Here is a 23894-nt window from a genome sequence, read left to right on the forward strand (position 1 = left end):
CTCGGAGAAGGAAATCCTTCATTTGTGCATAGGCATTTGGTATGACACCCTGAGAATGGTATAAAAGACCAGAGTGTTTTACATTACGATAAGAGAGGATTGAGAAAAGTCATATTTCTCTACCCATGGGTTACAGTGAAAAGTTGATACAAATTTTGTGCCCCAGTGGATTAAACTTTGAAGTTCACAGTGAGGGCAATTGGATTAAGTGCTTTTGGAGATGCTAGCCGAGCAAGAGGACGTTGTAGTGCGTCAGTGATACGGCCTTAATAAACTTTGAGTAATGACAACCTAAGCGTTAAAGAGGGATCATTCTTGGAAAAAATGACATTCTGCATTCATTCAATTGTCATTCATACACGTCTAGTTAGGAGCATTTGATTCATTCTGATCATGACATCCTAATCACTAGGCATAATTAGGTTCATAAAATGAATTATACAAGTCATGTTCCCAAGAGAACAGATCGGTGAAGATAACAAATCATATCTCCATGAAGTTGCAGTGGAGTGGATTGAAGATAACAAGTCTTATCTCCTTGAAGATGCAGCAGAGCAGATTGAAGATAGCAAATCCTATCTACCTAAAGTTGTAGTGGAGTGGATTGAAGATAGCAAGTCTTATCTCCCTGAGGTTGCAGCGGAGTAAACTAAAGATAGCAAATCCTATCTCCCTAAAGTTGTAGTGGAGTGGATTGAAAATAACAAGTCTTATCTCCCTAAAATTGCAGCGGAGCAGACTGAAGATAGCAAATCCTATCTCCCTAAAGTTGCAGTTGAACAGATTGAAGATAGCAAGTCTTATCTCCCTGAAGTTACAGTGGAGCAGATTGAAGAAAATAATCCTATCTCCCTGAAGTTGCAGTAGAGCTGATTAAAACTGTAGATCTTATCTCTCTAAAGTTGCAGAGGGCAGATCACATCTAGTCTTATCTCCCTAAAGTTGCAGATGAGCAGACTGAATAAACCAATCTGATTTCCCTGAAATTGCAGTGGAGCAGATTAAAGATAACAAATCATATCTCCATGAAGTTGCAGTGGAGCATATAAAAATCAGATCTTATCTCTCTGATGTTGCAGAGAGTAGATTGCATACAGTCTTATCTGACGTTGCAGTAGAATGGACTGAAGCACCAATTCTTATACCTCTGAAGATGCAGTAGGTTGAAATGGGGCTACTTGAAGAAGAAGAAGAAGAGCACCAAGATCCAGCACGACCGGGAAAAATTGGTCATTTCTAAAGTCTTTGCTATGTTCTCATTACACGATAACAAGTAAAGAGGGGTAGCTGTAATATCCAATTTTAAGCCCGGAACCAAAACCATAAACTCTAAATTAAAATAAATTAAAATTAAACCTAACCCAAAACCCAAATTACACCCGAGCCCACCTAGACCTAAGCCCAAATATTACAAACCCAATACCTGGGGCCCATTACAAACAATAGCACCAGCCCAAATTAATCTAGCACAGAAACCCTAAGTGGCTAGCAGCAGATTGGCATTGCACGCCCCACGTCGCAGCAACCGCCCACGTTCAGTAACCCCGCACGTTGTGCACATCTCGCCAGTACCCACCTGCAACAGAAGCACGAACCATGAACAGTGAGAGGGACCGAAAATATAGCAAAATTGTAAAAAGATTATTATTTTTTCTCTGTAAGAATTCGACTATAAAAAGCCAATTGATTTTTGTAAAAAAGGGTTACAAAATTGGAAATTCAAAAAACTATTAAAAAGAAATAATAATAAAAACAGAGTTTCCAGAAGGTGGTTTTCCTACTTTCGTTTTTTATTTTTCTGTTTGGTTTTTTATTTTTCATTTTAAGTTCTTTTTACATACGAAACAAAAAGAGAAGAAAAAGAGAGGGCTACCTTTAAATTCGCCTAAAAAGAAGAGCTTTTTAGCCCTTCGACCACCGCAGGCAGTAGCACCGACGGCGGTGCATATGGCGGTGGCCCACCAGACTGATGGCCTGAATTCGGGGCAAGGGGAGAGTTTTTGTAAGGTTTCAAAGTTTTTTTTTAAACTAAAACAGAAGTGATTTTTTTTTAAATAACTTTTATAGGCCTACCCAAACGGTGTCGTTTTGGGCAGGCCATAGTGGCCCTGAAACGGCACCGTATAGGGCCATACCCACATGCGTGACCCGACCCGCCTTAGGATCCGCGTGTTTTTACTGGTGGTGATATTTGCGTGATCGGTCTCTCTGTTTTTGAGTTGCTTTCAATATAGTTTTTTTTTTCATATATTTGCAATTTAAACCACATGTTTTATTTTTGTTTCAATTTGATCCCACACGGAAACGCTGCGTATAGAGGGGTCTGGCATATTTATTTGTTTACTCCTTAATGTTTCCAGCGTATTACGATTTAGTCCCCTATTTGTTATTAGTTATTTATTATTAAATTAATTATTTTTTCTATTATTCTTGTTATTATAATATCATTATTTTGGTGTTATTATTATCATTATAACCATATTTATACATGCATTTTTTTTTTGAAATATAAATATATATTTTTATATTACACAATTTATTTACGTATTTGTATATATATCTAAATACATATTTCTTTAATTTTCATAAATATATATATACATTTACATTTTATAATACATATACATCTTCCATATCTTATAATTCATGCACACATACATGCATTTTCTATAATATATATACGTACTTTTTTTAAAATTATTATAAATATATATATTTCATTTTTTATATATATACTTATATATACGTATTTTAATATATGTATATACATATTTTCAAATTTTACTTATATATATCATACTTTTAAATATATACATATTTTGTAAATACATGTACATATACAATTCATATTAAAGTATTTGTTTCATGTTGTATATTAACATTCCATCACATTTTAAAGAAAAAATATATTTGGTTTCATCAAAGCATTAAAACCATTTTGTTCAAAGGGTTTCAAGATAGCGCAATATTCGATATTTGAGATCTTCGAGAGGATTGAGCCCTAACTTATTGGGTTCCAATTTTCCTCGTTGAACCTAAATAATCGAGAATATTCTCTATTTAAAACGCATAAATAAAAAATCATTTTCGGGAATTTAACATGTTGTGTCCTAACGCATTGGGTATGACATTGTTTTCTCGAGATGAAGATTTTCCTAAAAAAAAGGCAATATTCAATGTTTGGGATTCTGAGAAATTGTACCCTAACGTATTGGGTCTCGATTTCTTCGTCTTACTTAAACAATTGAATATCCTTTTAAATTTCATTGCTTGAGTTTTTTTGGACAAGCTCATTCTTGAGGATATGAAATAACATGCCCTAACGCATTGGGTGTGACAGTTTCTTTTCCCTAGATAAGAGGGTTTTAACATGTAATTTGATTTATACAAGTTTTTAAATACAATGATCGTATTTTAAAATCTTTTCAAACTTTTGACAGTAAGACATTAAACAATCGATTCGGTACCAATTTTGAGCGTTACGAGGGTGCTAACCCTTCTTCGTGCGTAACCGACTCTCGAACCTATTTTCTCAAAATTCGTAGACCTAAAATCGTTTTCAAGGTGAACTGATCACACCCCAATAAAAGATTGGTGGCGACTCCAATTTTCGTTTTGAAGTCGACAACTAATTTTTTTTGTTTTATCAAAAAAATGGTTTCGACAACAATGATAAATTCAAAACTGATATACCAAAATAAACTGGTATCGGTAGTTCTAGTTCTGTACATCCCAATATAAAAAAAATGGTACATCTAATTCATACAAATTAAACCTGCTCATAGGCCGAGCCATCTATCTAGGCCTGAAGGCCTACTCAAAAATAGGAGGATTTGGAGAAAAATACAAGGCCTAAAAAATAGGCTTGAGTAAAATTTAAGGCCCGCTTTCTATATGGGTCAGGCTTTGAGTAAAATTTTTTTTGGCCTGAGTCTAACTCGACTTGAATATATTATGTTATAAAAAAATTTATATTAATTATATATGTTAAATAAATTACTATATATGTTTATGTTTATATTAAATTACTAACCCAATAACAATTAAACCATTACTTAAAACCTAAAAAAAATACTTATCCAACTAAATAACTCAACCTAAAATATAAAATTTTAAAATTATATTTAATAAAATAAAACATTTCTTATATTTATTTGTGTTTTTTAATATAACAAAACATTTATTATATTTATGATAGTGTTTTTAATATAAATACTTTTTAATGTATTTTTAATGTGTTAGAAAACTTGTATTTTACTGTTTTTAGTACATTTAGTGTATTATATTTTTAAAAAAATTATTTTAAAATAAAAAATAATTAAAAAATTCAAATATTGGCGGGTCAGACATAGATTTACCTTTCTTAAGTTAAGTTAGGTTTGGATAAAAAAGTAAATCCATTTTTAGAGCCAAGCCCAAACTTGAAATTTTGATCTGAATACTTGTATGAGCCCGACCCAACTCAGGCCATAAGCACCTCCAATACAAACTCCCTTGATTTTTTGGTATTTTTGGAGGAAGTTTTTAGAACCACGTAATTTGGCATGATCAAATTTAGCAGTGCTTGTGATCTGTAAATGGCAATCTTCAAAGTTCCTACTTAAGCAAGACGGGTTTACATGTGAAGACGAAAACATTGCATAATTTTTTTAAGTATCAAAATGGGCATGATGTGCCTTGACTATGATGTTAGATGATGATTACATGCTTTGGCTGTAGTTAGAGGGCGAGATGATGATGGCGTTGAATTTACATACTACAGCCATAAGAAACAGAGCAATCGATTGCAGAGATATAGATAAAAATTGGGTGTTTCATGTTTGCTTGGGGGGCTGAGGTTGGTTTTGGAGACGCAAGTGATGAGATTGGATGAACAAATGTGGAGGAGACACGGACGTAGGTGGTGGGAGATCAGATAATGTGTCAAACAACAATGGAGTGTACAATCTTTCAGCCAAATAAACACTTGAATAAGAAAAGCAAAATTACAAGGAAGAATCTGTATTTTCATTATATTGTTGACTATTGTATTTTTTATAGGCACTGCAAAGTTGACTCTTAATGCTTTGGGTTTTTTTTTTCTTCAGCTCTGATTTATTTATTTTTATTTTAATCTTACTTGTATTGTCACAAAAAATTTCAAATAAGATTAGAATAGACATAATCCGATAATTAATTGGCGGTCAGTCAGGGGCGAAGCTAGAATAATCTTTTAGGGGCCGAATGAAATTTTAATATTTTATAGTTTATATATTTATAACTTTTAAAAGATTAAATCGAATTTTTATAATTTTAAGGGGCTAAAGTACAATTTTATCTTTATTAATTTAAAATTTTTTTAAAAAAAATTAAGGGCTTAAATAATAATTTTACATTTTAGGGGGGGCCGGGACCATACCAGCCCCCTCTAGATTCACCACTACGTTCAATATTATGTAGCATGCCACATTTGTTGATGACATGGTTGATGTGGCATGACTCATTATTAATACTGTGTCATTTCATAAAAAATATAAAAATATAAAATTTGTTAAAATTTTTAAAAATATAAAAAGTTAAAAAAAACATTTAAAAATTTTAAGTTTTTAAAAAAAATAAAAAATAGAAAATGTTATAAAATTTCAAAAAATGTTAAATTGAAAAGAAAAAAATCTCAAAAACTTAGTCTTCTCCAACTTCATCTCCTTCCTTCATTGCTCACACTTTTCAAATCCCTCTCATTTCTCTTTTTCTCGGATTTTCAAATCTAGAAAACTTTCAATTTTCTTAATCACAAGCTCACTTTCTGTCCATACAAAAACCCTAGCTACCGATGTTCAAATATTACCATTGTCAATCATCACATCAGCCTCCAAGCAAGATCGAGGCTTCCCTGTTGCTCTTCCTTCGCATTCATTGTTAAGTTAAATTTTTAATATTTTTTAATATTTATATATTTTTAATACTTTTTGAATTTTTAATAAATTTAATTCCATTTTTCACATCATCATTGACGTGTCACGACATCTCAGCAATGTCATCAACTGAGGTGGTATGTCATGTCAGATAAAAATATTGACTGTTAATTGACTAACAATTTCCATTCATTTTGGTCTCTTTTTTTTAACGTTTTGGGTAAAATTGCAACAAAAAATACGTTAAGAGCTTAAGTGAAAATACCCCAAAACGTTAAGGATGAATTTTGCAATTCTAGCTTTCTGGTATTGATCCCCAACTTTAGTTGTAGTAAATGAATAAATAAGTTTTACAAGGTAAATTTCATTTTTCAAAAGAGAATTAAGATTTGAATATTGAAGATAATGTTATTGGAACGAGGAGATAAAAATAAAATTGAAAAATTATATTGCTTATATTGTAGCAACAATAAAATTTAGGTAAAATGACCTCTCAATACCTCTCAATTTCAATATTGAGTAATTGGTCCCTCTTAAAAAATTGAAACAATTTAATTTCTATCGATTTTGAAAGTAAGCAACTAAGGATAACTAATTACTACATTAATTGTTAGTTTTACATAAAATTGACTGGTATAATAATAAATTTAGCCCTTAATTGCTAAATTTGCTATCATACCAATCAAAATTATGCACAACCGAAAGACATTAACTCGTGAATAACTATCCTTAATTACTTACTATCAAAATTGACAGGAATTAAATTACTTCAATTTATTTAAGAGGGACTAATTTACTCAATTTCAAAATTGAGAGATACTGTAAAGGTCTTTTTACCATAAAATTTATTTTATATATAAAAGAAAATGCAGCTGCTAGAAGAAGTCAAGAGAATGGAGGTGTTATTTTCATAAATTTCCAAGAGTCGGCAGATGAGATGATTGCCAAATTGCAGAAAAGTCTACCAAAGGCATAAATTGTATAAAATAATGACAGCTTTCTTCTTTGATTATAAATATATTAATTACATATAATACTCAACTACATGATTCACTTGGCCTACCTTTTCAATCAAAGGGTGGACATGGATATCAGATGAAAGATTTTTTTTTTCACAAAATATTAACCTTTCTTACTTGTCGCATACCTCATTTTACAAGGAAGCTGGCCAAGGCTTTTGATTTAAGTTTTTGCAAAAATGGTAGGTATACTGATAATTAGTTTAAGTTTTACTCCTATAATTTTTTTTATACAAAGAATCTGCATGTTTAGATAAGAATTAGCACTCCAAAGACTAGAATTTGGGTTAAATATATTCTCCTAAAGATCTACAGAGAATTTGGTTAAGGCCATAAATATATGCTTATCTCATTGCCAAAAAAGATTGTGTGAAAGAAGGGATTGCCAATACGCACGAGGTGCATGCAGACACTTCAGTTTGCTGTGGGGGCTTTCCCATTTGAAAGATATATCTTCTAGTTTGTCTATGAGCTATTTGATTGGTTAGTTTAACTTTGTTTTTCCATCATAATTAAAATGAGATGATTAATGGAGTTTGAGGGGTGGAACAAGAAAGAGACCTCGGGGATGCACATATAGAACCTTCCATGTCCTTCTGGGTTTTATATATATGAATATAAATATAGTCATCAAACATTTGGGGTTTGCTTACCTTAGCAATCATGAGTCCACCAGCTATCATTACAACTGAAGAGAAATCCCTCTTTGCTCTTCTTTTTCCCTCTCTCATAATTTATTACATAGCCACCAGCCAGCCCACCAGTGAAATTTATTCACCAGACCAAACTATATTTATAGCACCTTATATCCTTCTTCTTCCTCCCAATTCCCCCCCCCCCCTCTCTTCATTTTCAATTATATACATACCTAAACAAGATGTGTAAAAACATGGATTGGAGTCCATTCCCATCTCATCCCACCATTGCTTCTTCAAAGAGAAGGCATAGATTAAAACATTCTAAGGTTCAAATTTACAGGCTTTCCAGGTACATACATACATATATGTTTTCACTTTCATATACTACTTTTCATGTCTTTTGCGTATATATGCATGTGTATAGGTTTGATGGTACTAATTAACGCAAAAATACATGCAGGAAAAGATGGGAAGAAAATATGAAGAAAGACATGGAACTAATGAACTTGAAGCTGTACTTAGAGAACCAAAGTATCATTGAAGAGAATGAGAAGTTAAGGAAGAAAGCCAGTCTTCTCCAACAAGAGAACTTAGCTTTAATGTCGGAGTACCAGAAGAAGTTTCCTCATTTGGATCGTTTTTCAACCACCCTTTTGCTTCTTCTGCAACAAAAACACTGATGATATAAAGCTTAAGAAAAAATTAATTATCTGCATAAATCGATGTATGTTAGCAACAACATGGGATTTTGTAGCTTGATATTTTTGTTTTCAACTCTGATTAAGATAAAATGATTTCCATGTATCACCAGAATTCTCCATTTGTTTCACATATATGCTATATATATAGTTTGCCTTTTTCAGCAAGGAATAGAGGAACTAATGGCAGAAAGTATGATTTATAAGGTTAGGGTTGGAGAGTCATTTATCCATTTCATTTGATGATATTATTGACAAGCTTGTAAACATACATGATTGGTTTAAAGATTTAAGCTTTACTCTGATTTAGAGGTCTTTCTTTGGTGTAAAGTTTGCTTATATATATATACACACACACACATTGGGGTTACTGACTTGATATCAGTCAATAAACCCCCATTAAAACATTCTGAAAATGATCAAAAACAATCTCTCCAGCCAAATTAATCATAGATTCATTAGCTTAAATCTTTGGGAAGACTGCTTCAAACATAAGGCCTAAGCCTACAGCATCCTTATTTGCCTAAAACCCACTGTTTTCTTAATTAGTCTGTAATCAGGCATCTTTTTCTGACTTTCTTGTCCTTAATGCTTTTTTGTGTGTCAAAAGCTCATGATTGTGATTTAACATTCTTCAAAGAAATCTCAAGTTAAAAAAAGAACCAAGTAGCTCAGAAAACAAGAAATGGAGATATTGACAAATAGCTGTCACGTGTTAATTGAGTAAAATTATTTTTAAGAATCTATAATTTAATTCCCAACAAGAGAGGCTCAAGTCAAAACCAGTTGGTTGACAAATTGACAAGGGAGAGGCTTTTCATTATAGATACAGCTCAAAAAATGATATTTGACTCTCAGGCTGCTTATAGCCATTCCCAGACAAGCATGAGAGAAAAATGTCTTACATTTAGATAATATAATGTTTGCTTTTTTGTCACTAATTGGGCAGCTTCCACCTTGCCAAGTTTTTTTTACTGCAAAAGGTAAACGATTGCCTATTGTTTATAGCTTGTAAGTGGCACCTCGCCTAGTTGAGCTCTCCAATAGAAGGATAGCACATAGCAGTGGACAATACTGATCCTTGGGGCACATTCAATGGATTATATGAGTGGAAACTTCATAGCTTCTGGGAATTTTTGTCCGTTACTTTGCAGATACGAAATGCAGCATAACACATAGTGGCATTACCTATTACCGTCAGTGCAGCTTGAAGAGCCACCAATACCTACAATTCATTGGCAGAATGGAGTGATTTAAGAGACTCTGTTTCTACACTCACGCTGTGCACATCCATCTCACAAGCTGAGAGGCTAGAGTTCTTAGTCATCAACCATCACTCATCAGCATAGCAGTCTAATTGTTAGTGAGCTGAAGTATGATCATCTTATGCAAGTACGTAATTAGGCAGAACATGTAGGAATGCATAGCAAAAGTACATTAAAAACCTGAATAAAATGGCTAGATGATCAACAGGTACTGTTTTATTACAGAATATGGCTTTTATGGATACTGATACAAATTTATGGTCCTGATAAGAATATGCATAACAGTGATTCATCTGAAACTATTATGCATATCTCTAGGTCTTATTTCCTGTTAGATAAATCCAAATTCATCAACCCCCAAGTTCAGGCACTATGTTTATCCTGTGTTATGTGGATCAAACATGGTTAGGTGGAAAAGATTCCCCACCTTTTGAGTAGTGTAAAATAGGTAAACTTGGCTATTTCCACGTCATTATCAAAAACAATATTCAATGTTTCGGTTGCAATAGTATTACATTAAATCTTTGGTTTCTTAATTGTTACATTCACAATTTTGTCATGATAAGCATTGAGGTTGTATAGGAGTAAAAACTAAAAAAAGACGACACTTGTATCCATGATTCAATGTAAAGCCAAATGTCTCGTCCTAGTGTTTCTGTACCAATACATCACCGTACCTCAATTAATTCAAACTAGTCTTTGCATTTTTCTGTAAAAAGAAGAAGAAAGCAGAGTAACTTCTCAGTTCTCACCTCAAGGGATTCAGAATTGTAAAAGAAATGCCAGGTACACGCACAAAATGCTCCACCGAGTAAAGGTACCTAAAACAAACAATTAAATCAGGAAAAAATAGAAACTTAACTTATAGATGCTTGACATGACATATCATTCAAGCCTAATCACATTGAGTTGTAAAAAACGGATAGGACTCAATTCCGGTCTATTCCAGAGGATAGATCTATCTGCAAGAACTTGGTACTTGCTACATTAAGGTTGAGTGATCAATTCCAGTGTAAAGGTGTGTTTTTTTTTCTTTCAAAATAAAACACTTCACAGCAGATTACAAAAAAAAAAAGAAAAGAAAAAGGTTCCATAAACAATTCAAGCATCAATCAAAAAGCTTTTTCTAAACAACCCTAGACTAAGAGAAAACAAGAACTTACAAGACTAAGAAGAAAAACTCACCATTCCCCAAGAGAGACCCTTCCATGATTCAAACCCAGATTTCTCTCCATATTGCCACACCAAAGCCATTGCTGTAATCCTTTTGACAAAGTAATATCATTAACACAGTAACCAACTCACGAGAAGAATAATAATTTCAATTCAGAGGATACAAAGGGAATCAGAACAGTCAATACTGTTTTACTTTTATCAAGTAGCAGCCCAATGCACATCAATAGAAGGAAATATCCGAAGACAAGAGAAGAAAATATCCTCACCATTCAACAACACTGGACACGTGTATGGCCCAAGTGGGAAGAGACAAGGCATTAGCGGGCTCACTGAGCGGCAAAGAAGTGCCTAGCAACAACGGCAATTCGGAGGCCGAAGCGGAACCCGCAAGAGCCAAGGCCAGAGCTGACCCGACTATACCAATCACGGATTTTGGCTTCCAATTTAAGCTGGGAATGGACAGGTTTCCAGTCAATGGCCTGGGTTTTTTAAAAAATTCGGGGCAACGAAGAGTTGGAAGGGAATGAGTTTGTTTGAAAATGGGTAGTGGAGAGCAGAGTAAGGTGGCGTTCGCCATGGAGATTTTGGCGGTGATCCTTTTAGTTGGTCGGATTTTCTTTTAATCTTGTTAGTTTTAGTAGTTACTTCGTAAGGACCCGTTTGAAAAGCCCTTTTTCCTTTTCGGCATAAATTAGATTCAGAAATGTTAGTTAAATAGTTGGTCCAGTTCTGAAGATAAGGTTTAGACAAGGGTGTGATTTAAAAAGTGTACATTACTACAAAACCAATTTAAAATGTCATAATACCTTTTTTGTCCCTTCAATTATACAAAAAAACCTTTTAACCCTTTATTTATTTTTGGCCTTTTTTCTTAACTCCCTTAAATTTATTGACATGGCACGTAGACTACACTATTAGAGAAAGGGTAGATGGGTGGCAACACTCGAGAGCTCTGGCCGGGAAAAAAAGGGAGACCCACAAGCGCACGACCCACCGGCAAGGGGAGGGGGAGAAAACAATGGGGGAAGAACCATAGGCCAAAGAGCCGCTGCTGCTGACCAGCAAAAACACTCTCATTTTATCTCTAAAAAGTATACGACATCAAATAAAAATATCTACATGTCACGTTCTTATTGAATATAATAATTTTGGAGTCAAATAAAATAAAACTGATAATTTAAATACCACTTTTAAGTGGAAAAAAAAAGTGATATAATTTGATGGCAAATTTCTCATTGATTTATTATAATGTTTATATAAAAAACAATTTTCAAAGTGTGAGGTAAACTTAAATATTATAAGATTAGTATCTATTTATTTTTTTACCAAATAATAAGATTAGTAGTTTAGTACCTTGGAATCCGTGAACCAGAGAATATGGAAGTGCGGTTTAAAAATGTCAATCTTGGGCAAGGAAAACACCCAGTATAGAGAACGATGTGAGCAGATCAGCTATAGAGAACGATGCTCCTGTACTTGGTAAATTACTTATCAGCGACCTAAGCAAGGACCACGGTTCTCAGAAATCACCTATTGAGGCCATCATAACTGTAACCAAAAGGGGGAAAAAGAGATTCTAAATATCCACTGCTCAGGAATGATTATGAACCCTGTGTAACACAAATACAAGGATTTCATTCTATTTCCAGGAGGGTACACACTCCATCTGCCCTACGATGATCCGATTTTTCAAATTTGTATCACAGCATAGGAGGATGGAGTCACATATGAAACCCCTCATTCTCCCATTATTCTTTTTTCTTTGCCCAAATCATGACCAGAGCGAAGCCCATCAATGACATGATCACAGTCTGCATATCCCAAAAACAATACAGTTAAATTACGACCAATTCATCTTCACCGGAACTAACTATTTGGAACTTTGACATAAACATAAAAGAAGAAACTTTGAGAAGATGGAATAAAGGAGCCCCTTTATTGGGAGTCTCTTATACATAAGCATCTTTTTAACAATTTATGCGAAATGGTATCATAATTTGCATACTATTCCTTTGAGAAAAGGCAACTAAAAACAATAAGGGGGGAAAAGGTAAACAAAAGGCTTACCGAGATAGCTGGAGGCACACTGACAAGTGGATCCTGGAAGAACCTATTAGCAAGTGCAAGCGCCAAAAGACTGCTTTGCATTCCTGCCAAAGTAAAGTAATATATCAGCAATATTGCAAACTAACAAGCGGCAAAAAAAGGGGGTCTCACTCTCACCTGTCTCGAAAGATAGTGTTCTTTGCAATGCTTTCACATCAGGTGCTTTATGGAAGAGTGAACCACTGAGGAAATAACCAGCAATGAATGCTGATAAATGGAATGCAACAATGAGCAACGAAACAGTTAAACCAAATGGGGACAAAACCGAATTGATGTTAATAGCAAGGGGCGCTCCAACACAACAAGCTGTATCAAGTACAGAAAGCGGCGGCAGAAATGGTCTCATGGCTTCACAAAGACGAGGGAACAACCTGCAGACATGTTAGACAGATAAGAGATTCTCATAAATATCATCAAGTTCAACATTTGTTTGGGGTTAGAGTATCACCGATTCAAAAGCAATCCTGCAGTAATAGGAGCAATAACAATCTGCAGAATGCTAGAAACCATTCCCACTACATCAACCGGCAGTCTTTTTCCAATAAGCAGGAGAGACAACATTGGTGTAACAAAAACAGCAGTAGCAGTAGATAAAGATGTCATAACGATGCTTAATGGAGCTAGTGGTGGATCTGTCAAAAATGTAGCATAATTCGAGAGCTGGGCACCACTTACGCAGGAGACCAACATAATCCCTGCACCTGATTCATTGATCCACATTCTATCAGTATAGACTCTCCAGTTTTTAACTCAAGATAGACAATTTCTTTGGTAGCATTGACCACAAAGACAGATAGACCTACCTAAAGGAGTAGGAAGACCAAACACAGTCACAGCAATTATTCCAAAAATATATCCAAGCAGGGGTTTCACAACAAATTGACCAACATAACCAGTAAAAATAGCATCTGGCCTTTTAAATGCTTCAATAAAATCCTTCTCACTGGAATTAACCCCCACTGCAAACATCAAAAAACCCAATGCAGGGGCATAGTACCTACAAAGAGACCAAATAGTTAAAACATAAGCTAAGATATCAGTCCAAAAGCTCATTACTCTCTCTTATATATAGTGGAACTTTTTTTTCTTTTCTTTTCTTTTCTTTTCATTGTACATAACGTTAATTGATTTATCACTTGCATTAGGTTCTGGCCTCAAAAGCTACCCTACTTCTTCAAATATCAATTAAAACCAAAAAGTTGTAATGGATCTTAGATATAAATAAGGTAACAGGAATGAATGAACTAATCCTGATTTTAAAGGGATACACTTGAGAATGAAAATTACAGTTTCCACATCCATTTGTCCTAAAAAAAAGGAGAAGGATTATAATACATAGTGTAGACAACCTATTCATAGAAAGAATCAGCTAATGACCTGCTGGTAAACCATGTGAAAGAAGGCGGATACACAAGAGCCATAATTGTACTAGCAAGGACTACATGAGGCAGAATGGAATTTGATTGCTTCAAAATATCCACTATAGAAGCCTTCTTTTGTTTAACAATCTGAAACAGCACATACAACAAGAACTACTATGAATTTTTGCCCAAAATAGTTGATAATGCCACTGTCTGCAAGTACATATTGCAAAGAACACCAAATACTAAAATACAACAGGATCATGTTAGCAAATATAGGATTTGGGTATCAATTATCAAGCATAAAGTTTTGACCTTTGACTGTTAGGTAACACATTATAGCACTCCATAAGTCCATACAGCAAACAGGACAAGCATGATTATCAAACTATAAGAAAGTACAGTTAAGCTGAAATTTGAACACAGATTATGTTTAACAAAAACATGAGCACCTGATTTGGTTCCGGTTCAAATTCCTGACCTGGGTCCCTTTCAAAAGATTCTGAAACTTTCTCTGATGCACATTTACACTCCAAAAATTTAGAGCCCCTAACTGCAAAAAAAGGAACACAAACACACACACAAAGGATGAAAAGGAAATACTTTTAAAACATAACCCAGAAAACCCAGAACATCAAATGGCTAAAAAAAACCCAAAAATTAAAGGCCAACAAGAACAATACTTACACTGAGAAACGGAACTGAGTGGAACAGGAATATAGGAACTTTGTGGCAAAACTGAGAACTGGACTCGCTTAGGTATATGAAAGCTATTGTTTTGCAAGAAAACATGATTGAATCGTGGACGCTGGATCAAGAACTGACCAGTGGTTGAACTCATCTTTTTGTTGGATTTTTTTTTTGGGGGGGGGGGGTTTACTTTTCGTTTTTAACAATGGAATGGTTTGGTTTTCAGCGCTTTTCGTCTTCTCTTTAAATTCTATTTGGTAAGTGGCGTACGAAAATATTTAACGTCTCTGCTGGCGTGAAGGCAAAAGGGAAAGAACAATTAAAGAATTCACAACTTATTTTAATATTTATTCACTGAGATTCATTAGTATAGTTCTTTAATAATGGAAAAGTTCCAATTTTTGGTTTTATCTTATTTTCTCAAGGTATCTTAAGTATGGGTTGGGCACCTCATCTTACCCGATTACCTTCTGCTTTATTTTTACAGCTCAAAGGTCAACTCCTAATGGCTTCCAACAAAAATCCGAGTTAACTCTATTCAGGTATATATATATTCTTTTTTAAATTATTAGCAGATAATTTTGGTAATTTTTTTAATCTGAATTCTAAAATCTCGAATCTTGAATCTAAACTAAAATGCTAAATTCAGAGTTCGAGATTTAAGTCTTGGGGTTGAGATTAAAAAACTATCAAATTATATATCAATAACATGAAAAAATTACTATAATGTGCCCCTCTGTTTTATACAATTTTTTTCTCTATATATGATTAACTCTCATATAAGATTACAAGAAGTAAGATTGTTTAATACAACTTAACATGGTGCAAACTAGGGATATGCACCTTGACCCTCGAAAATGATAAATTTATTATTTAATTCTTTTAAATTTTATAAAATTACATGTTAATAAAATAGTAAAATAGTTTTTCAATTCTTTAAAGTTTTTAACTCGAAGCCTAAGTTACAATGTGATGGTTTTCTAAGGTGATGATTTCATCTCAGCATGATAGATAAAATGTATGAGTTTTCGAACGCTATCGCATTACCATGAAGTCAAATATACCTTAAAACTATCACAATGTATATGTCAAACACAAAAAACAAATGAATCTTTCTCCCTAAATTTCTAACACCAAACACAAAAAAAAATTATAAAGAGAAACAAAAAACGCGTAAACTTATTTCCCTAAATATCACAAAAATAGGACTAAAATCGAAAAAAAAACTCAAAATCCGCATATACTTCAAATTTACCTCTCATTTTACTTGACATTGACCAAAATATTATATATGGGTGTTGACTGGTTGTATTTCTGATGTGTGTTTTTGTGGCATGGTTTTAAAATTCAGTTTGAAACCTTAACTTGTGGGGCAATGGCAATTGATGCTTTCTCTACTGTATGCTTAACATTCAATCTTTGTCAATGTATCAAAAGTGGAACAAAGATTTTCTTACATGTCTGCTTCACCTTCTTTTTTATTCACGGTAAGGAGGTTTTTTTTTTTTTTAAGAAATAAATTTTGATTTTTTTTAATAAAATGTTATTTCAAATTATTTTTCAAAACCTTCATTTAACACACATATTTGAACATTTACAAATTAAGACTGGAAAATATTTTGGGTCTACATAAATATATTGACATTATCATCTAAGAAATCCCCTGGTGCTGCTGTTTCCTTGTTACGAAGAACTGAAGTTAAATATTTTAAATTGAGATAATTTAATTTTTAATAAAAATATATAATTAAAATATAATAAATGAAACCCAATTTTAAAAGTAAAAGTAAAAGTAAAAAAGAACCCCAAATTTTCACCATATCGATTCCATCACTAAAACTCATTGTGTATTTTTGGAACATTAATGTGTTTTATGACACTTGGTTTTGGAAGATGGGATTATCTTTCTAATACAATCATTATGATGGCTTTTCACATGTAACTTTGAAATTCAAACATTATTGCAACAAAATAATAATCACAACAACTAAACACATAATTATCAAATCGTAGTTAGCCCAAATTATTATTATTTCTCCTCTTCAAACATTTCGATTTCAATGATTAGGTTAGATTCTAATTAAAATTTGAGCCGCTTTAAATAATGATTATTTTTATTTATAATACCTGAATTTTAAATTTTATCAAACTTTTTATCACTTAATTCAATCTATATTAATTTTAGATTTACTAAATATCACCTTTTAATATTATTATATGAATACAATGAATTAAACTTCTAATTAGAAAAATAAATATTTTGGCTTGGCTGTTGAATATTCTGCCATTTTGCCTGCCATCTAGTTGCTGCTAGTATCTTCTGATCTTGAATTTGTACCCTTTAATGAGCCAATTAAATCTAAATTTCACTAGCCAGAGCATTTCCTCATGGTTGAGAATGGTTTGATACTAAAAAAATTTGATTTATTTCGGTTAATCAATTAGTTAATTAATCTAATTCGGCTAGAGGTTGGTTGATAATTTTATAGAAATTCGATTATTGGTTAATCTAGTTCGAAATCGGGTAATTAACCGAACTTAATAATTAATAATACAAATTATATGTAGTTTTAATTGAATAATTCGGTCAAATAAATGTTATCAACTTATTTTTTTATATGTTTTATACTTGTTTTAACCAAAAACATATAAATTTTGGTTAAACCATTCGAATTAACCGAAATATTTCGGTTCAGTTAATTTTTTTGAAAAAAATTCGATTGAGTTGACGGTTAAAGAATTAAAATGTTTAATTAATACTAATTGATTTGATTAACCATTTGAACACCTCTAGGTCTCTATCATATCATATAAGCTTTTTTTTTTTTTTTTTTTGAGTTCGGTAAGGAAATTGCAAAGTTGGTTCTCTAAATTCTTTTGAACTCCTAGGAGCCTAGTTATTATTTTCCTCTTGTGAACAAAGACAATTATGCTTAACCAATTATCAATAATAATTAAGAAGGTAAATAAATAAGTTTGTTTATTAAATCAAATAAATAAGTATAAGTTTGATTTATTAAATGAATGCACTTTAATAAAGGTGTGTTTGGTTCGTTTATGTTCATGAACAAATTTATTTATAGACTTATTTATTTAAAAATAATATTTTTCTTTGTTTTATATTTAAATTTAGTTGGTTTGTTTATTTATTTATTTATTTTTTGTTTGATTGGTTTTTGTGAACATGTTCATTTAAGGTTTGCGAACTTATAAAAGAACATGTTGGCGAGTATTAAATAAACTAAGCATAAGCATACCAAATAATAAACGAATCAAGTTTGGACATGATGTTGAAATTTTAAAACATGAATAATTTTAAAAAATAAACAAATAGAACTCCGTGTGTTGGCCTAATGGTTAGGGTGTTCACTGCCCCGAGTGTGACCTAGATTCAAGTCGTGTTGCTGTTAGGGCTTTGCCCTCTTGTAATGCACCAAAAAACAAACAAACAAACACAAACAAAACTCTGTTCGTTTAAGCCCAGTTCATTTGCACCCCTAATGATAACAACGAGTACATGTTTAATATTAACGAGGAAATAACCTAACCAAAATGAAACACTAGAATAATTAGATAAAATTGTATAAGATGTTTATTTTGTTTGTTAATTTTATTGTTGAATAGTTTCTTGAACTAACATATTAGATTTGATTTTAAATTTTGTGAGTTGATCAGAGATTTTTTTCTACTATTGATAATTTTATATATACCGATTAATATTTTTAGGTTTTAAAATTGTGTAATTGTATAATTACAATTTATATTATCAAACATGATACAACAATTTATGACGTAGCTATATTCTATCAGTCAAATATGTTTAGAAAATTATAATTCCTTATAATTATAAGATGGTGTAATTAGTAATTACATGTTTATTTAATTACTTCATGACATGTAAATACCCTTCAAAATGGTTGCATATATTTAGGGGAGAACAAATTTTGGACATGTAAATTGATTAGATTGATCCAATCAGTTTAGTTGATTTTTTCGGTTATAGGTTCAATTTTGTTGGTTATTTAAGTCCAATAATCTAACCCAATAACTAACGACGGTCAAGTTGGTTAATCGGTTGAACCGATTAATCTCAAGTCGACTCATTTATGTTGTTTTTGAGCTCTAATTTAATTGGATAAATTTTTATAAAATTATGATAATCAATTACTTAATCTAATTAAAAAACTCGATAAAAAATCAGATGCTCTCCTCTATATATTTTATTCCAAATCGATCTTATTCCGTATTGAATCGAATTCATAGGCTAAGAATCATGGGCTGATTCTTGTAGGTGGGGGGGGGGGGTACGAATTCTATAAAAGAAGAGAGAGAAGGAGAAATTGACTCTCCACCTACACAACTACCATAGCAACGAACATATTTAATCATCTTAGGTATAATACAATCACATACCACAAGAAAATTAATTAAAATATATTAAAAGATATAATAAATTAAAAACAAGTAGATTGAAGGAGAAATAATGCTTGGGAATGCAGTAGTTGGCCTGGCATTCCATTAAAGCATATATACAAAGTATTTCATTCCAAGCAATGTGTATGGCACTAATGCTTTAAAGTGTTAAAATGACGTTGACATGGCCACATGGGCAAGAAAAAGATATATCAAAAGGGTTGTGAGACACCGTTGTTGGGGACCCTGTCAAAAGCCAATGACACCAAGACAAGGTCCAGCCATGGCCATGCTTACTAAGTTCTTCTTCATATACGTTAAACTAATCTGCACTAAATATTTAAATTAACTTTCACCTTTTTAGCTTTTCTTTTCTGTACTCTCTCTTGACCATTTGATTCATTCTTCTATGTTTTCTAACCAAAAACCTTGTACTCTGTCAAATGCAACAAGACAACAGTCTCAAGTTAAATAAAGTATAAAATAAAAACCCCATTAGTGTAGAATTAAAAATTAAATCTTTTTTTGTGTGTGTGTGGCTGAAACCAGGACGTCACATGGGAAGCTTTGAAAAAAAAATGACGACAGTAGTGGAAAATACTGTATAAACACTTTTAATTTGTTTCCTTCAAAGATTTCTGCTTATAATGGAAACATAAAAGGAAATGGTAATAAAATTGACATCTTATCTAATTGAATTTAATGAAAAAAAAAAAAGAGTCCCATTCAGAATGGGTACATGGAAACTTCAGTCTTTAATGCAATAAAAAGAAAGGAAAGGCACAACTCAGTCAACAAAAGACCAAAAATAAACCCAAAAAGCCAAAGCCTAAAACCCCCATAATTTCTCCTTCTTTTACACGGCTTTGGTTTGGGTTTTTTTTTTTTTATGAACATATTTAATTTTTCTTTTATTTATCTGCCAATTATTTGGTGGTGATGAAAGGTATGGGTTGGTGGGAGAATAAATGCTTTTAATTTTACAGACAAAACCAAGGCCCTACCTTTACACGGTGGTGAGTGAACCAAGACCACTTTGGGGTTTTCATTTCATTTTCTTTTTTCTTTAATAGAAAAATGGGAAGGGAGAGACTGAGAGACGGTTGTAATTTTTTTGGTAATGGGATTGAAAAGAGCTGAGCTTTGAGATGGAAAGAAATGCACATGCACGTGGTTAAGCTTCTGTTGGTGCCAACCGTTTAGATAATAAATATTTTTTACATTATATGGTTGGTATTAAATTTGCTCACCTGTTTTCCTTTCCAGCCAAGATGCCTTGTTCATGTTATTTGTTTGCACTTGTTTGAACTCACCATTTTTATTGCATTTTTTTCTCCCATGCTTTATGCCTTTTTGTTTTTGTTTTTTTTTGTTTGAACTCTCTTTCTTCTGTCTAGAGCAAAAGGTTGAGATTTTTAGCTCAAACCCAGAAAAAAAAGGTCAGATCTTTGATTCATTGAAGAAAGTGGCTTTGTTGGGCAAATGTAAGTAAAAATGTCGGTGTTTGGACATGATCTTGATGTTTTGCCTTTGGTACTCAAGATTTTTACAAATGCAAACAACAAGCTCTGCAATTGGAAAAGCAGGATAGGGGGATCTTCATTGAATCTGGTTCGATAATGCCAAACGGTTAGACTCGAATTTTTATGTCCTCTTGCTGTTGTTTCGAGCATGAGAAGGATCCATCAATTCATAGTTTCCCATGCTTTGTTCTTCCTGATTCTTTCTTGTTTTGGAATCAAAACCCTCTTCACCATTTCTTTAGCTGCAACTGAGAAGGAAATTTTGCTCCAATTTAAAGGAAACATCACTGATGATCCTTACAACAGCTTGACATCTTGGGTCCCAAGTGGTAACCCTTGTGTGGATTTCAGTGGTGTGTTCTGCAATCCTGAAGGATTTGTGGACAGGATTGTTTTGTGGAACACTAGCCTCAGTGGTCGGCTGTCAGCTGCCTTGTCTGGTTTAAGCTCACTCAGAGTCTTGACATTGTTTGGCAACAGGTTTTCAGGTAATATCCCACAAGAATTTTCACAGTTACAGACATTATGGAAGATCAATGTGAGCTCGAATGTATTGTCTGGTTCCATACCAGATTTCATTGGCGACTTACCTAACATTAGGTTTCTTGATTTTTCAAAGAATGGTTATACTGGGGAGATTCCGTTTGCTTTGTTCAAGCATTGTTACAAAACAAAGTATGTTTCTTTCTCACATAACGGTCTTTCGGGTTCCATTCCGGAGTCCATTGCGAATTGTAGTAACCTTGAAGGGTTCGATTTCTCGTTCAATAATCTTACTGGTGAATTGCCTTCTCGAATTTGCGATATTTCGGTATTGAAGTATGTATCTGTTGGTAGCAATGCATTGAGTGGCAGTGTGGTGGAAGAGATTTCAAAATGCCAAAGCTTGCTAGGCCTGGATCTTAGCAGAAATTCATTCACAGGTTTTGCACCACTAGGAGTACTTGAATTTAAGAACTTTACTTATTTCAATGTTTCACATAACAGGTTCTTTGGTGAGATTTCTGTGATTGGAACCTGTAGTGGGACATTGGAATTCATTGATGCTTCATGGAATAGTTTGGATGGGGAAATCCCAACAAGCATTTCAAGCTGTAAGAGCCTCAAAGTTTTGGACTTGGGGTTCAACAAGCTTAATGGGACCATACCAGCTAATATCGGGGATTTGGGAAGTCTTCGAGCAATTAGCTTGGCTAATAATTCATTAGGTGGGACAATCCCAGCAGGATTTGGAAGCATTGAGTTGCTACTGGTCTTAGATTTGCACAATCTCAACCTTGCTGGTGGAATTCCTGAGGATATAAGCAATTGCAGATTTCTTCTTGAACTGTGAGTATAAGCACTATCCTGATGTATTGTAGATTTTCTTTGGCATTGCTTTGATTTAATTCTAAGAAACTTCTATATGTTGCTGCAGGGATGTGTCTGGAAATATGCTAGAGGGACAGATTCCTGATTCCTTTTACAACATGTCAAATCTGGAAGTTCTCGACTTGCATCACAACCGGCTGAATGGAAGTATCCCATCTAGTCTGGGGAACTTGTCAAAAATCCAATTGCTTGATCTCTCACAGAATTCGCTTTCGGGGTCAATCCCCCCTTCACTTGGGAATTTGAATATGTTAACTCATTTTAACCTTTCCTACAATAATCTCTCTGGTGTCATACCTACTGATCAGACCATCCAGTCCTTTGGTCCATCAGCATTTTTTAACAATACTGGACTCTGTGGTTCCCCTTTGGCATCCTGTTCCGGAAGTGCCACATCTTCCCCATCTGGTAAAACCGAGGTCCTTAGTGTTTCTGCAATTGTTGCCATTGTTGCTGCTGCTGTGATCCTTACAGGGGTTTGTGTGGTAACCATCATGAACATCAGGGCACGCAAGAGTAAAAAGCAGGAAGTGACGGTGGTTGTCGAGAGTACACCACCAGGTTCATCAGATTCGAATGTTATAATCGGGAAGTTAGTCCTCTTTAGCAAAAGTTTGCCTTCTAAATATGAAGATTGGGAAGCTGGCACCAAAGCTTTGCTTGACAAGGAGTGTCTAATAGGTGGAGGGTCAATTGGAACGGTCTATAGAACTAGCTTTGAAGGAGGGATCGCAATTGCAGTAAAGAAGCTTGAGACTCTAGGGAGACTTAGAAACCAAGATGAATTTGAGCAAGAAATCGGGCGCCTAGGTAACCTCCAACATCAAAACTTGGTTGCATTTCAAGGTTATTACTGGTCCTCTTCAATGCAGTTGATTTTATCTGAATTCATCCCGAATGGGAATCTCTATGATAATCTACACGGAATGAATTACCCTGGTACTAGTTCAGGTGTTGGTAATACCGAACTAGGTTGGTCTAGAAGGTTTAATATTGCCCTTGGAACTGCAAGAGCGCTTTCTTACCTTCACCATGATTGTAGACCTCCAATTCTCCATCTCAACATCAAATCAACCAACATACTCTTAGACGAGAACTATGAGGCCAAACTATCCGATTATGGTTTGGGAAAATTGCTTCCAATTTTGGATAATTACGGTTTAACTAAATCTCATAATGCAGTAGGATATGTGGCACCAGAGTTGGCTCAAAGTATGAGACTTTGTGAGAAATGTGATGTGTATAGCTTTGGAGTAATTCTTTTAGAACTAGTAACTGGGAGGAAACCAGTAGAGAATCCAACAGTAAACGAGGTAGTGATTTTGTGTGAATATGTTAGAGGATTATTGGAGAGGGGCTCTGCGTCAGCTTGCTTTGATAGTAGGTTGCGCGGTTTCGCAGAAAACGAACTTATACAGGTTATGAAGTTGGGGTTGATTTGTACATCAGAGGTTCCTTCAAGAAGACCAAGCATGGCCGAGGTTGTACAAGTTCTCGAGTCCATCAGATCTGGAATTGAATCGTAGTGAAAGTGCAAAATGTTAGATATGATTAATACTGCAAAGGGGACACAGTTGCTACTGGTTAGGGTAAAAAAGAATAGCTTAAAAACAAGATCATTCTTTTGTATTCATTTTGCTATTACCATCATTGATTTGTTCCTCTATTTGTAATCTTGTGCAATAAAAAAGGGTACTCATTTATGTGTATTCTTCTATTTGTTCAGTTTGAACTGTGTAA

At 33.6% G+C, this 23894-nt stretch overlaps 3 protein-coding genes and 1 non-coding gene across 7 annotated transcripts; 2 read left to right on the forward strand and 2 right to left on the reverse strand.

The window, feature by feature from the left end:
- Positions 1-7302: 7302 nt before the first annotated feature.
- LOC105765165 (protein LITTLE ZIPPER 2) lies at positions 7303-8554 on the forward strand. The gene is made up of 2 exons (XR_008191891.1): positions 7303-7900; positions 8012-8554. It is a non-coding gene; the product is annotated as a protein LITTLE ZIPPER 2 (transcript).
- Positions 8555-9039: 485 nt separating this feature from the next.
- Positions 9040-11467, reverse strand: LOC105765164 (uncharacterized). Its single transcript, XM_012584123.2, has 4 exons — positions 10957-11467; positions 10700-10778; positions 10267-10335; positions 9040-9474 (listed from the first exon to the last, which is right to left on the reverse strand). The coding sequence occupies exons 1-4, from the start codon at positions 11265-11267 to the stop codon at positions 9367-9369; spliced, it is 567 nt and encodes a 188-aa protein (XP_012439577.1). The 5' UTR covers positions 11268-11467; the 3' UTR covers positions 9040-9366.
- On the reverse strand, positions 9040-15157 carry LOC105765163 (probable sodium/metabolite cotransporter BASS6, chloroplastic). Of its 4 annotated transcripts, none has more exons than XM_052625052.1 (11): positions 14845-15157; positions 14610-14710; positions 14174-14304; positions 13600-13793; positions 13245-13497; positions 12914-13167; positions 12758-12840; positions 12044-12501; positions 10700-10770; positions 10267-10335; positions 9040-10169 (listed from the first exon to the last, which is right to left on the reverse strand). In XM_052625052.1, the coding sequence occupies exons 1-8, from the start codon at positions 14996-14998 to the stop codon at positions 12439-12441; spliced, it is 1233 nt and encodes a 410-aa protein (XP_052481012.1). In that variant the 5' UTR covers positions 14999-15157; the 3' UTR covers positions 9040-10169; positions 10267-10335; positions 10700-10770; positions 12044-12438. The 4 variants fall into 4 exon arrangements, with proteins under 4 accessions (XP_052481012.1, XP_052481011.1, XP_012439575.1 ...); XM_052625051.1 differs by having other exon boundaries at positions 9040-9567; positions 10700-10778; XM_012584121.2 differs by having other exon boundaries at positions 10700-10778.
- Positions 15158-20196: 5039 nt separating this feature from the next.
- On the forward strand, positions 20197-23879 carry LOC105765166 (probable LRR receptor-like serine/threonine-protein kinase At1g12460). Its single transcript, XM_052625050.1, has 2 exons — positions 20197-22112; positions 22201-23879. Exons 1-2 carry the CDS (start codon positions 20932-20934, stop codon positions 23678-23680), a joined length of 2661 nt encoding a protein of 886 aa, XP_052481010.1. The 5' UTR covers positions 20197-20931; the 3' UTR covers positions 23681-23879.
- Positions 23880-23894: the final 15 nt, after the last annotated feature.

The sequence above is a fragment of the Gossypium raimondii genome, chromosome 12 (genome assembly GCF_025698545.1).
Source record: "Gossypium raimondii isolate GPD5lz chromosome 12, ASM2569854v1, whole genome shotgun sequence".
Lineage (NCBI taxonomy): Eukaryota > Viridiplantae > Streptophyta > Magnoliopsida > Malvales > Malvaceae > Gossypium > Gossypium raimondii.